General features: G+C 39.0%; 1 protein-coding gene across 1 annotated transcript in view; it reads right to left on the bottom strand.

Annotated features, from left to right (window-relative positions):
* Window positions 1-6879: 6879 nt before the first annotated feature.
* The window catches only part of LOC103516273 (neural cell adhesion molecule 1-A-like), a 13343-nt gene continuing 4957 nt past the window's right edge, over window positions 6880-15265 (bottom strand). The window contains exons 3-6 of the mRNA XM_026828719.1: window positions 14790-14887; window positions 11125-11305; window positions 8590-8717; window positions 6880-7374 (exon numbers count right to left, since the gene is read on the bottom strand). Coding sequence (XP_026684520.1) covers window positions 6880-7374; window positions 8590-8717; window positions 11125-11305; window positions 14790-14887 — 902 coding nt within the window. The remainder of the gene's footprint in view (window positions 7375-8589; window positions 8718-11124; window positions 11306-14789; window positions 14888-15265) is intronic.

The following is a 15265-nucleotide window of genomic DNA, read 5'->3' as shown; positions in this document are numbered from 1 at the left end:
TAAAGAGCAATTTTGTTTTTCTGAACCTCTATAAAGAGCAATTTGTAGAAACTTGTCGTATTTTGTCGAGAGCGGTTTGTTTTTCTCCCCCCTTCTTTGCCTGCTCCTGCTGTATGAAGCTCATTTCATCAGTTTGGATCTGGTTCCTCGTGCGAATAACGGGTTCTGCGAGTACCTCTATAAAGAGCAATTTGAAAATTTAGAACCTCTCTAAAGAGTAGATTATTTAAAGAGCAAACCTCCATAAAGAGCAAAATATTACCGGTCCCTTGGGTTGCTCTTTAACCAGGTTCGACTGTAATATCAATTAGCTAATTTTAAGTCTGCCCCTTGTTTAAAATTTGACCTAAATCCTCGTAGTAGATGTTCTACGGGTTCAAATCCCGGACAAAGTGGAAAATTTCTGACCTTCTTTTTTTTCATTCTTTTTTTATTTATTTTATTTATATTTATTAAAGTGTGCCAACATACAATAACATGTTATATACACTATGATTATTATTTAAAGTTTAATATTGGCTCTGTTTACAAACATAAGAACAGAGGTGATATCATTCGAAAGGGAAGCATGGAGATCGTCAGGACACCTAAGGGGGCTGATATTTGGTGCAATATTTGAGGATATTTTTCATTCTTGATTGTGCACGGGTGTAAAAATCGGTCGAAGTAATACGAAAGCGTGTATTGGACATTTTTTTAAAGTCCCATATTTTATCATTATTATTATTTTTTTTTTTTCGAACCCATGTATCCCCAGCCCAATTTCTTGCTTAAAAATAAGTGGGTTTTTGTGGCGTAGCGTGATATTTGATATAGAAATTTTTGAACATTCCATTGGAAGAGAGAAATAAAAGGGAACAATTTGACAGATGAAAGAAACCAAGGGAGAACCAATTAATATTAAACTGTTAGCATTATAGAACTTTTTAGTCTCAGCCGACAGTATAAATAAGATATATCATTCTAAATTTAAGAAATAATGGAATATTTAGGTGCTTGCTCACTCTGCAAATTTTGGCCTTTGGCATGTTATCGTCATATGCCTAAAAGTCGGAAATATGCCAAAACCAAAATTTATATCTGGAGGATGCATTTTATATTGGGACCACGTTGTTGTTAAGGATGGAAAATAAAAACTAAATTTTTTGTAGTGTCGAATATTATTTTTAAGGGCTTTATGAGATTAGATTACCAAATTTTCAATAGGACACGACACCAAGGTTAAGCAACGTTTAGCTTGGTTTGTGTCCGGATGGGTGACCGTCCGGGCACCCCACATGAAAATCTTCTCTAGCAGAGGAATAGAAAGAATCCAATATTATCTAGTACCCCTTGTATCCAATATTATCTAGTATTAAAAATAGAAACACTTCACATTTGTATTGAAATATTTTAAAATAATTTTATGTTTTATTTGATCACTCCAATAGTTTTATACACGTTACAAATAGAAAGAGACTTTTTATTTTCTACCGAAGTGCTTAATAATGTTTCAAATCTTAAAATCTATATTGTTTAGGTAAAATTATTATAGAAAAGCTTCTTAAGAACTAGAACATGGAGTAGTTTTATTTGTGAGGAGGATTTGGTGATGGGATTTAACGGGGGGAAATAAGGAATTATTTGAATTATTCCCATGTTTTGAAATGTCGAGAACTTGGCCATCGGGTCGTTCTCCCAAATTCCTTTTATTCCTATATGTAGGAGGATGTTTTCAACCCTTAACCCGAAGTGTGAGTCGCTCAAACACCGAAAAACCATAGAAATGTATTGGACATTTTGAAATTGAAATTGAACCTCATTTCTCACATACCTCAGTACTGTGAGAGAACATACAAACTTTGCAAATTTAGGATTCCCAAATTTGTGAGTAGGTACAAATATTTTGTTCAATAACAGTCCGTTCACATTATACGAAACGAAGAAAAGTTCGGAAAATTTGTAACTTTCGAAGTTTGGACGAATAAATATTCGTGTGAGGAATTCGAGTGATTGAAGAAACTTTGAATTCCAATTCCTATGTTGTGCTGTAGGAGATATTTGAATCCTCGTACATATGTAGGATATTGGGGAGAGAAAATAACCACGAATAGATCAGAAAATATAGTTGTAGAGATCGGAAATTAAAAGGACTTAATATTAGCAGCGAAATCTATTGAGGAATATATTTACATGAGGAACAACTTACAATGGACGAGGTTATGAATGTTGATAAGCTTGAATGAGCTAAGTGCCGAAATCCATTAAGATAGGAAGAGCTATTGTACCCATTCGTAGCTAAATGTTTTTAGTCCCAGCTGACAATGTAAGACAAAATTAGGTACATTAAATTAAAATGAAAATCATTGAATATGACTGCTCTTTTGTTGTTTCTGTATGTAAATTTTTGCTTCTCTCTAAAAACATTTGTATTTGGGACTTAGCTCATTTCGGATCATAGTATATGAATGCATTCATATACTAAAATGTAAAACAAAAAACCCAGAGTGCCATTTCAAAAACCATCTGCACCTGCAAAATGTCTACCCTTCGTTATGTCAATACTGTGCCCTAAATCACCAAAGTATGGAAAAGTATCTTACAAGTGTAATAGCCAATGGAAAAGCAGAATTTTGAATTTGGACGAATCATATTGAAATATGGAATTGTAAATACTTTTCCATACTTTGATTTAGGGTAGGGCACAGGTAAAAATTCAATGCATTACGGTGCAAAACTTCTTATTTACACGTCGAAAAACAAAATTATACACGAAATAACTTGGGAGGGCCAGCCACGGACGCTCCAACTGTCTCTCAGACCGACGGAACCTGTGTGGTCGGACCTAGAAGTGTCTCAGACAGTCTGAAGACGAAAGTTGGATACTTTTCCCGTTACACACGTTCTGCCAGTATACTTGGATCTGACAGTCGGAGCGTGAATGGGTGGCCTTAGAAACGAGTCATTTTGAAACAAACAAAAGATCGAGAAGCCTGTGCAAATTCCACACAAGAAACAAGCTGTAAGAAGTGACTATAAACATAATAAGGAGACAAAATAATGCTTTTAATAACGAGAAAACATAAAATAAAATAAATCGAACAAAAACAATGATCGTATACTAAAAATCGGATTGTTCGGTCTTAGAAAACAGAAAACCAGCAAATTATAGCAGAACTAAAAATTATATCGATGATTTGTTTTTTTTTTTTTTTTTTTTTTTTTTTTTTTTTTTTTTTATAGAAAAAATAAAAATTTTTTTTTGTGTTTTTTTTTTTTTTTTTTTTTTTTTTTTTTTTTTTTTTTTTATCGTTTTAAATTTGATGTAAAAACGTTCTTTTGTAAAAAAAAAAATACATCGTTAAATAATTGAAAAAGAAAGGAAAAAAAATTGAACAAAGTAAAATACGAGTAAAACAAAGTAAAAATGAAAGTTCCTAACTTTACCTTTTTAGTTCTTTTAGTGAAGAGCAGCCTTTGTTGCTTTTGGGCCCTACTAGGTGACCCAAAAAGGCCCATAAAAACTTGTTGGTTCCAGAAATAATATTAAACAACAGGTAAAAATATCATGGACTTTTTAAAAAGTAGGTACCTAAAACTTATAAAATGTAATCTGTACAAAAATATTAACTTATGCTTATCAATTATCACTAAATAATACAAAGCTATGTAACTATAATAGAGAATGACTAACATCGTCCCAAATTCCATCAAATTGAAGTAGTGTCGGTGTATTTCCTTTCAGGGAAACTTTCGGAAACAGAACCAGTTCTCTTTTGGAAACTGAAGTAGCGCCTAGATACTAAACCATAGGAAATCATAGGCAGTTCCGAAAATTTCCCTAAAGGAAAAAGGTGTGACTTTTTTTTACTCGTTTACCTCTCAATATTTTGAAAATATGGGTGCCCACTTGTTTAACCCAAATAACAGGAGGAGGAGGAGGAGGAGGAGAAGAAGAAGAAGAAGAAGAAGAAGAAGAGGAAGAACGCCAATTCGGTCCCATGACCTTTTTTCTTAAGGTAGTCGACTACCAATTGGGTCCCGGGCTTTCTACCAATTGGGTCCCGTATACCTGTAATGACTTAGATGAAATAAATAAGAGTTTTAATTTTTAACAATATTACAACGTTCGTTTTTCTGTTGTTCACAAGTAGAAGAAATGATTCTGCTTTATTCGTACTTAATCCATCATAATTTTCCGAGATTTTTCAATACAATCACCAAAATTTTCGGTACTTATTCAGAACGACAGTGAAAAAGAAAGCTCCTTTTTGTGTTCAACCTAACCCTATAATAACACTGGTCACTGCTCATTTGTGCCAGTTCTTTTGGTAGCGGTCACTCTAAAGTTTTAGACTAGGAAGATTCAGCTCTAAGAACATAGTGCTTGTGATAGAAAGAAGAAAAACAATCAGGTACCTATCAATTTAATTGCGGGACCCAATTGGTATTTAGACCCTCTCAAACCCGGACCCAATTAATTGGTAGCAAAAAACAGGTTTTGGGACCGAATTGGTTTCCTCCCGAAGAAGAAGAGGAGGAGGAGAATAACATAAAAACAGTCATAGCGCATAGAGTCGTGGAGGGAGAAAAAAAGCAATCAACTCCTATACAATATTAAAATTTGGGAACTTATTAATAAATTATAAAAAAAAAAAGCGCGGGGGTAACACAGTAAATATCAATATAAAAAAACCCAATGTACAAAATGGTACCTATCAATTTAATTGCGGGACCCAATTGGTATTTAGACCCTCTCAAACCCGGACCCAATTGGTAGCAAAAAACAGGTTTTGGGACCGAATTGGTTTCCTCCCGAAGAAGAAGAGGAGGAGGAGGAGGAGGAGGAGGAGAATAACATAAAAACAGCCATAGCCCATAGAGTCGTGGAGCGAGAAAAAAGCAATCAACTCCTATACAATAATTAAAATTTGGGAACTTATTAATAAATTATCAAAAAAAGCGCGGGGGTAACACAGTAAATATCAATATAAAAAAACCCAATGTACAAAACTAAAATTAAAACAGTACAAAATAATACAAATAGCTAGAGAGCCAAAAAATTATAGAAATAGTCATAAAAAATATACACATTGGGAAATAGAGAGTAATACAGGGTGAACGCGTTGATTTGTACACCTCTTGACTTTGGAACGAGTGATACACAATACCATGGACACCCTGTAAGAGTAAATAGTTCATGTACAAATATGTTACAATGTAAACTTAATGTAGTTTTTTATTATTATTATTTTTTATTTTTTAATTAATAGTAGAGTAGGTTTGCTATCACAAATCAAAAAATAACAGGGTCCGCCAGCCGTTTGTTTTGGTGTGACTATAACCATCACCGACTCAACCAGCTTTTCTACTTGATTAAATCTTCAGTCCTTTATCTTGGGATCCTCATTTGATTCAAACCTCTTAAAAAAAAAAAAAAAAAAATACCTAGGTTGATGTAGCAGCAAAAACCTACTAAAAAAAAACCCCTTTTGAGAGAGTACTGAGGTCTTATCGTCCCGAAATCGAAGAGGAAGAAAGCTGCGGCCATTCAGAGAACGAACATTATCTGTATGGCCGCCATACACGCCCTACATGGACGCTACGCCACTGCTTGTAGTTCATAGAGGAGGGCAGGATAGGAGAAAGTCAGACGTTCTGAGAACGAAGCTTATTTATCTGTGAAATCGAAGAGGAAGAAAGCTGCGGCCATTCGGAGAACGAACATTATCTGTTTGGGAGGAAAGTCCGCCGCTTGCAGGAATAGAACCCGCGACCTTCGAGCTAACTAGACTGGCTTGTAGACTACAAGTGTATGGCCGCCATACACGCCCTACATGGACGCTACGCCACTGCTTGTAGTTCACAGAGGAGGGCAGGATAGGAGAAAGTCAGACGTTCGGAGAACGAAGCTTATTTATCTGTTTAGGATTAACTCCGTCCCGAGCGGGAATGGAACCCACGACCCGCGCTTACGAGACAGACTTTTGGTTGCAGTTCATTGAACTCGGAAAAGGCCAAGAATGCACGAACGGCTCTCAGCTTCGACACGTTGACTTCTTATCTTCAGGAGATAATCTCATTTCAACTTGTTTTGCTTCTTGGAAAAGCGGTAAAAGAAGAAGGAGAGAAAGTATTTTTGCTACCTACTCGTAAAAAAAGAAGGAAGAGGAGGACTAGAAGATCAAAATGAAGGAGAAGGAGGAAGAGGAGGAGGTGGAAAGGAGAAGAGGAAGGAAAAGAGGAAGAAGAAGAAGAAGGATTTCAACTTGTTTTGCTTCTTGGAAAAGCGGTAAAAGAAGAAGGAGAGAAAGTATTTTTGCTACCTACTCGTAAAAAAGAAGGAAGACTAGAAGATCAAAATGAAGGAGAAGGAGGAAGAGGAAGGAGGTGGAGAAGGAGAAGAGGAAGGAAAAGAGGAAAAAGAGGAAGAAGAAGAAGAAGAAGAAGAAGAGGAAGAAGAAGAAGGAGGAGGAGGAGGAGGAGGAAGAGGAGGAGGAGAAGAAGAAGAAAAAGAAGAAGAAGAAGAAAATGAAGAGGGGAAAAAACAACATTTTGTCTTTAATTTTTCACGAAAACTTGTCCGCGGGGCAGATTTACGTCAGGGGGAAAAAAACCCAAACATTGTGAAACTTCTCTCCCTTGGATTTTTTCCTTTTTTTTACCAGAGGGGAAATAGGAGGTCGAGAGGGGAGGGAAGAGGGGGAGAGAATTAGGAAGAGAGGGACGGATAAAGGACACAGTTAATCATTAAATTTCCAACACGGGAAAAGGACTTGAAGGGTTTCTCTTCGAGAAGGACTCGAAAACAAAAATCTTTATTAGTATTATAAAAAAAAAAAAAAAAAAAAAAAAAAAAAAAACTCGCTTTAAAGTCAGACTGAAACAAATTTTGACAAATCAAATGTTTGGAATTGATGCTTCCTGACATACGCTCTTGTTCAGGCGTACTATCAGGTCTACTGGCCGGCTCAACAAAATCTGGACAGTTTGCACTTTCTGCTCTACTCTGACGGGCTTTTCTGTAGGTTTCTCTCCCGAATATTTCGAAAATAATAAGCCCTTATTGTAATAAGGGCTTATTATTAGGGCTTTTGAGCCGGGGCATCTTCCCCTTAAAATCCCCATCAAACCCCCGCAAAACTCACCTTGACTCCTCGTGTGGAAGAAGAAGTCCTCAGTGGCCGCCCCCCAACCATACTTGTTCATGGCCTGCACCACAGCAGCATATGTGCTAGACGGCTCTAGGTTATTAATGCTGTAGGACATCACGTGGGAGAAGGTCTCGGATTTGGGCGGCAGAAGTTCCTGGTCATGCCACGAGCCGTGCTGCATGTTGTGGCGACGATACTGGAAGTCGGCCGCCTTCCGCTTCCCGGAGTACGTGTCGTTAGCCTGAGGGAAGAACAGGAAGAGTTTAGTATTAGTACCTAAATTCCCATCCTAGTGCCTGTCTCGCTGTCTCGTCTCACAGACAGGGAAAGTAAGGATACCCAAACAAAGATGCAATGGTAAGCAACCTCCGTGGCCGAGTGGGTATCACACTAGGCCTGCACGCAGGAGGTCCGGGTTCGATTCCCGGTGAGGCCGAGGTTTTTTTTTCGGCTCTGCGCTTGGAGTTCGGGGTGCTCTGTCTCGTCTCACAGACAGGGAAAGTAAGGATACCCAAACAAAGATGCAATGGTAAGCAACCTCCGTGGCCGAGTGGGTATCACACTTAGGCTTGCACACAGGAGGTCCGGGTTCGATTCCCGGTGGGGCCGAGGTTTTTTTTCGGCTCTGTGCTTGGAGTTCGGGGTGCACTCAGCCTCGTGAGGACAATTGAGTAGCTACTTTAATCGAGTAGCGACCAGTGGCGACATTACAAGTCAAAGAGACGAGCGATAATAAATAAATGATGATTGCAGATTGAGTAAATAAAAGACTTGTAATACTGTGATACCCACAAAATTGTGAGAAAGCTCTCTGCTTTAACACAAAGATTCATGATTTAGATTTGATTTAGAAAGATGCAATGGGGTTGCATCTTCCTTCAGCCCTAAGAAGGTACCATCAACGGAGGCAAAAGGTTAGCGTGGAAGGTAGCGCGTCTGCCTTGTAAACGCTAAGTCTCGTGTTCTATTCCCACCCGGGGCGGATTTTATCCTAAACAGATACCTAAGGTTCGTTCTCTTCGATTTCGGGACGATAGAAACTTCGTTGTTGCAGCTCCCTCGATCAAAGCTCTCAAAAGAAGGAAAGTGAAAAAACACAGACGAATTCTTTTTCCAAATTTAGATAGCTGTCTGTTCCAAACATAGATATTTGGATAGTCTGATGCCTTAAGGAGTAGACAATACATGGAGTAAGGATAAACCGAAAATTTCAGCAAAACTAAAAAGAGTTTTTTTTCAGAGTCTCAGCAATGTGTGTTCGTTCTCGGAACGGCTGGCTTTCTCCTATCCTGTCTTCCTTCTCTCTTCAATTTCGGGACGATAAGACCATAGCAGTTAAAGTTTCCTCTGTCAAACCTCTTAAAAAAAAAGAGTTTTTTTCAGAGTCTCAGCAATGTACAGTTACAAAACCTCCTACCCAAAAATAGAGGTTAGAAGTGTGTCTTAAGCTACTTACTCGAACTTTTCTGTAGAGGAGTCTGACTTTGAGGAGAGGTGGGTAGCTTTCGATCTGCCAGGTGAGGTTGTAGGAGTCCTTGGTTCGACTCATCGGGGGACTCTTGAATTCGGCCAAACTCGGTTTACCTGAAGCAAGAAGAAAGTCACGTGTTATTTCCAGTATTACCTACATCAAATAGCAGCAGCAAATATCTAGGTTAGCCAGCCTAGTTAGCTTAGTTGGTAGTGCGTCTGCCTTGTAAGCACTAGGCCGTGGGTTCGATTCCCGCCCGACGATAAGACCATAGCAGTTACAGTTCTCCCTTTCAAACCTCTTAAAAAAAAAAAAAAAAAAATACCTAGGTTGATGTAGCAGCAAAAACCTACTAAAAAAAAACCTTTTGAGAGAGTACTGAGGTCTTATCGTCCCGAAATCGAAGAGGAAGAAAGCTGCGGCCATTCGGAGAACGAACATTATCTGTTTGGGAGGAAAGTCCGCCGCTTGCAGGAATAGAACCTGCGACCTCCAAGCTAACTAGACTGGCTTTGTACTCTACAAGTGTATGGCCGCCATACACGCCCTACATGGACGCTACGCTATTGCTTGTAGTTCAAAGAGGAGGGCAGCATAGGAGAAAGTCAGACGTTCCGAGAACGAAGCTTATTATCTGTTTAGACTTTAGTATTAACTCCGCCCCGAGCGGGAATCGAACCCACGACCCGCGCTTACAAGACAGACTTTTGCTTGTAGTTCATTGAACTCACGGAGAAAAGGCCCAAGAATGTACGAACGGCTCTCAGCTTCGACACGTTGACTTCTTATCTTCAGGAGATAATCTCATTTCAACTTGTTTTGCTTCTTGGAAAAGCGGTAAAAGAAGAAGGAGAGAAAGTATTTTTGCTACCTACTCGTAAAAAAGAAGGAAGAGGAGGACTAGAAGATCAAAATGAAGGAGAAGGAGGAGGAGGAGGAAGGAGGTGGAGAAGAAGAAGAGGAAGGAAAAGAAGGAGAAGAAGAAGAAGAAGAAGAAGAAGAAGAAGAAGAACAAGAAGAAGAAGAAGAAAATGAAGAGGGGAAAAAACAACATTTTGTCTTTAATTTTTCACGAAAACTTCTCCGCGGGGCAGATTTACGTCAGGGGGAAAAACCCAAACATTGTGAAACTTCTCTCCCTTGGATTTTTTCCTTTTTTTTACCAGAGGGGAAATAAGAGGTCGAGAGCGGAGGGGAGAGGGGGAGAGAAGAAGAAGAAGAAGAAGAAGAAGAAGAAGAAGAAGAAGAAGAAGAAGAAGAAGAAGAAGAAGAAGAAAATGAAGAGGAGAAAAAACAACATTTTGTCTTTAATTTTTCACGAAAACTTGTCCGCGGGGCAGATTTACGTCAGGGGGGGAAAAAACCCAAACATTGTGAAACTTCTCTCCCTTGGATTTTTTTCCTTTTTTTACCAGAGGGGAAATAAGAGGTCGAGAGGGGAGGGAAGAGGGGGAGAGAATTAGGAAGAGAGGGACGGATAAAGGACACAGTTTATCATTAAATTTCCAACACGGGAAAAGGACTTGAAGGGTTTCTCTTCGAGAAGGACTCGAAAACGAAAACCTTTATTATTATTTTTCATTTTTTTTAGAAGTTTGATGAATTGAATAAAGAAAGAAAAAAAATTGAAAAATCCTAACTCAGGGGCGGGATTAATGCCTAGGGCATTCTCTTCCATCCAACCCCTATACATATAAGCATAGGGGAAGAAGGAAGGGAAGAAAGAGGAATACAAAAAGAGGGGAAGAAAGGAGGAGAAAGAAGGGATAAGAGAGGATGATGATAAGTAGATGTCAAGAACAATAAAGAGACTGTAGGAATCAAATAGATCCACTATATAGATGATTTGTTTTATTTTGTTTTGTTGTTGTTTGTTTTTTTCTCAACTGGAGTTGGGTAGTGATTCCTAAAATTTTCACTGGAGAAAAAAAAAAATCATGTTTAAACTTATTCTCAAAAGGAGAGATGGTGTGATCTTGTATTCATCAACAAAATAGGAGAAGAAGCAGGAACAGAAAGAAGAGGAGAAGGAGAAAGAGTTAGAAAAAGGAAGAGAAGAAGGAAGAGGAGGAAAAGAATTGAACGGAAAATCGTCTGCTTTATTTTATTTTCTCAAAATAATTCTCATGAATAAAGAAGGAATTTCAATAAATCTGAAGGGGGAAAAATGAAGAGACGACCGCAACGTTCCAAAATGACAATTTAGCTAAAAACGACAGGGAATTCAACTAAAAGTGATAGGGATCAGGGATTTAATTAAAAACGACAGGGAATTTAGTTAAAAGCGACACGGAATTCAACTAAAAGTGATAGGGATCAAGGATTTAATTAAAAACGACAGGGAATTTAGTTAAAAACAACATGGAATTTAGTTAAAAAAAGACAGGGATTTCAAGCTAAAAAGCGACACGGAATTCAGCTTTAAAAAAAAACTGGGATTTTTGCTAAAAATTAGCTTAAAACGGAAGGGAATTTAACTAAAAAAAAGATGGGTATTTATCTACAAAATGGCGGACTCACCGGAAAGTTCCATGTACTTCTTGGCCCGGCCCAGGTTGTTGTCGGCGACGCAGCTGTAGTTGCCAAAGTCCGTACTCTGCACATTCTTGATGGTGAGGGTGTGCTTGTTACCTCTGGTCTCCATCAGGCGACGGTCTGAGACTGACGGCTCTATGAGGAAAGTGTCCTGGTACCAACTCATCTGTGAACAGGGGATTTACAATAGATTAGGTGGTTTCAAGAAGAAGAAGAAGAGAAAGCAGAAATAGAAGACGACGAAGGAGAAGGAGAGGAGGAAAGAGAAGAAGAAAAGGAGTAAGAAGAAGAAGAAGAAGAAGAAGAAGAAGAAGAAGAAGAAGAAGAAGAAGAAGAAGAAGAAGAAGAAGACGATGAAGAGGAGGAGAAGAACAAGTTAAGTATTGGAGGAAGAAGAAATAGGTATCTAACAGATGAAAATTTCGATTTTTGCGGACCAAAATCTGATGGTTAGTCAGGGACCGACCTTTTTAAAATTCCCTTTGGTCAGGTTGTCATTTCGTATTTTCAACTGTTTAAAAATCTGGTGTGAACATCACACGACTTTCCTTGTCCTAATGAATGATGCTTATTATTTTTTTGGGTGTTCTTGTTCTTATACCCTAAAATTTTATAATATCTCTAACCGTTTAGTCGGTATAGCTGAAAACCGCCAAAAAACGGTCGAAAACCGCCAGAAAGCGGTCAAAATACCGCCAACCGCAGCACCTATCTCAACTAAACGTTTCGTGTCGCATCCTTGTCACAGTTGACATCTACATACCAAATTTCAAGTCTCTAGCTCTTACCGTTCTCGAGATATTTTGCTTACACACACACAGACACACAGACACACACACGGACCAATGGCTGAAACTTTGGATTTAGGCTCTAGGGACCTCAAAACGTGTTTTGGCACTAAAAATAACAAAATTTCAAGTCTCTAGCTCTTACTGTTCTCGAGATATTTTGTTTACAGACAGACAGAAGGACAGACAGACACACACACGGAAACATACCAAATTTCAAGTCTCTAGCTCTTACCGTTCTCGAGATATTTTGTTTACAGACAGACACACTCTAGGGACCTCAAAACGTGTTTTGGCACTAAAAACTGACCATCGAAAATTTGACCCGATTACATTACTTTCCTTCCTGTAGGATAAGGAAAGTAAAAAGGGCTACTCCCTTTTTAAACAGTTGAAAATCAAGCAAAGCTTCATCAGAAACAGATAAGTGACGAAAGAAATAATGGACCTTTTATTTTAAAATGTTCGTTTGATGTTGAAGCAACGCTTTCGGTCGCGGTCGGGTGCGTGTCCTAAAAAACCACTCACCACCCTACTTTGAAAGTGGCCGAAATGTGGGCGAGTGTCCAAAAAAAAGGACTCAAATCACTCTTTTATCCTTGATGGTGTCAAGATTTTGTCTTGCCCTTTGTGCCTTCAAAAGGCTCAAAGGACGAGACACAATCCCACTCATTTTGGGGGCCCTTTTTAATCACTTGCCCATATCACACCCCAAATTTACATAAATAGCTCTCACTGAGGGCAAATATTTGGATTGAGATTTTTCTTTTCTGCCTTTAAATTTAAGCCTTTGATAATTATGCGAGGGTTTTCAAGTGAAGAATTTTAGCATGAGCTTTCTGCTTCCCGAGGGAGAGAGATGAGATTTTTCTTTTCTGCCTTTGAATTTAAGCCTTTGATAATTATGCGAGGGTTTTCAAGTGAAGAATTTTAGCATGAGCTTTCTGCGTCCCGACGGAGAGAGAGAGGGTGAGAAAGGGAAGAGGACCAGAGAGAGAGAGAGGGGGAGAGGGAAAGAGAGAGAGATGAAACTGTTGCTCCTCTAACCTAAAACTGTACCTCCGGGCTTTTTTTCACTAGTAGAACCTAAAGTACCTAAACGATCTGATATTATTTTTTTTAAGCCAAGAGAGAGAGAGAGGGAGAGAGAGAGAGTGAGAGAAAAAGAGAGAGAGAGAGAGAGAAAGAGAGAGTGAGAGAAAGAGAGAGTGAGAGAAAGAGAGAGTGAGAGAGAGAGAGAGAGCGAGAGAGAGAGACGTACGAGAGTAACGAAAATAGTAATTAGTTTTGACGTGATGTAGGGGTACCCTTATCGTCCTGAAATCGAAGAGAGAAGGAAGACAGGATAGGAGAAAGCCAGCCGTTCCGAGAACGAACATTATCCCTTCAGGATAAAATCCGCCCCGGGCGGGAATCGAACCCGCGGCCTAGCGCTTACAAGGCAGACGCGCTACCAACTAAGCTAACTAGGCTGGCAGTCTCTTAGAGTAAAATAAATAAGCCTCGACTAGCAAATGCTGTGTTTATACTTTATACTTAGTGGATAGTGGATATCAAAATAAAATAGAAAACAACACATCCCTCTGTTTCTCTCCCATTCCTTCTTCTTCTTTTTTCCTATCTCTCCCTTCTTCATCTCTCTCTTTCTCTCTCTCCCCTAACCCTAACATAGTACGTCTGTAGTACACCTTCTCTCTCTCTCTCTCTCTTGTCTCCCCTCCCTCTCTAACACACACGTCTGTAATACCAGTACACATATCCTTAATCCTGCAGGATTACATGCCCTTCTCCCCCTCCTTCTCTCTTTATCCTTCTCCTCCTCTTTATCCCTCTCCCTCTATCCTTCTCTGAGTTAGAAATAATTGAAAATGTTTCGGACATAATATGCCTAGGTAGGATTCTTTCTTTTTCTTTTTTTGTTTCTTCTTATCCTTTTTTCTTCTTCTTGTTCTTCTTCTTCTCCTCCTTCTCCTTCTTCTCCGTCTTCTTCTTCTTCACGAGTATGTTTCTTATTTTTTTCCCTTTTGTGTTACCTAAATCCGTTGTGTTCTGTGCATAATACCATAATAAGAAGGTAAGATTTTTTTCCAATGTTTTATTGTCGTCTTCATCTCTCTCTCTCATTCTCTCTCTCTCTTCATTTTCATGTCCTTCCTATCGATCCGATTAGAAAGGCAGAAGGAAAGAAAGAATGAGGAGGGAAGTATAGCAGATCAAGCACCAGAGGGGTATTAAGAAAAAGAGGTTGGATATAGGAAACTGTAACTGCCAAGGTCTTATCGTTCCTAAAGCGAAAAGAGAAGGAAGACAGGATAGGAGAAAGTCGGCCGTTCCGAGAGTGAACCTTAACTTTCAGGATAAAATCCGCCCCGGGCGGGAATCGAACCCTCACCCTAGCGCTTACAAGGTTAGTATTTTGTTCATAAATATTAACCCTTTGGGTAGAAGAACTCTATTGGGTTATTTCTACTGAATTAGGGTGTTGGAATGCTGCGTTTCGGAACCCAAGCGCTCGATTGATCTTTCTATTTGTTTTCTCAGAGCTAGGGGAGGGATTTTTTTTTTAAAAAGAGGTTTGACAGAGGGAACTGTAACTGCTATGGTCTTATGATCTTTTTTTTTTTTTTAAAGAGGTTTGACAGAGGGAACTTTAACTGCTATGGTCTTATCGTCCCGAAATCGAAGAGAGAAGGAAGACAGGATAGGAGAAAGCCAGCCGTTCCGAGAACGAACATTATCCCATCAGGATAAAATCCGCCCCGGGCGGCAATCGAACCCGCGGTCTAGCGCTTACAAGGCAGACGCACTACCAACTAAGCTAACTAGGCTGGCTTAGGGGAGGGATGTTTATATGGTACTTACATCAGGGTTGGGTTCGCCATGTACAATACACACTAGTTGCGCTTCATAACCTTCTCCTGAGTGCACCCAGCTCCTCTCTACTTCTATCTCTGGGGGATCTGAAAACAGAACAATAATAAAATAAATTAATAATGAGAACAATCTGAAAACATAGAACCAACAGACATGACAACAGGTTAAAACTATGAAAAGCAACATTTTTTTAAATGTGTTTTATTTAAAGAGGAGATTAACAATTCAAGTCCTATTCCTCTAGCTAACTATATTCTATCTGATTTCACAATAAATTATTTAACAATAAAGAGACCTAATAATACAACAAAATTTGGGAAAGCAACATTTTATCTACATAATTATACTGAGGCGCAAGGCACACTAGTGAAACGCGTTGAGGGCCACACGGCCAAACATAGTCGACCGGCCGTTGATCGATGTCGACTGAACCGTCCACACTGCCTCGATAACATAGATGAAAA

Source organism: Diaphorina citri, unplaced genomic scaffold (genome assembly GCF_000475195.1).
Source record: "Diaphorina citri unplaced genomic scaffold, Diaci psyllid genome assembly version 1.1 scaffold1532, whole genome shotgun sequence".
Lineage (NCBI taxonomy): Eukaryota > Metazoa > Arthropoda > Insecta > Hemiptera > Psyllidae > Diaphorina > Diaphorina citri.
The sequence above is the reverse complement of the archived record's forward strand: the minus strand, read 5'-3'. Positions and strand labels throughout refer to the sequence as shown.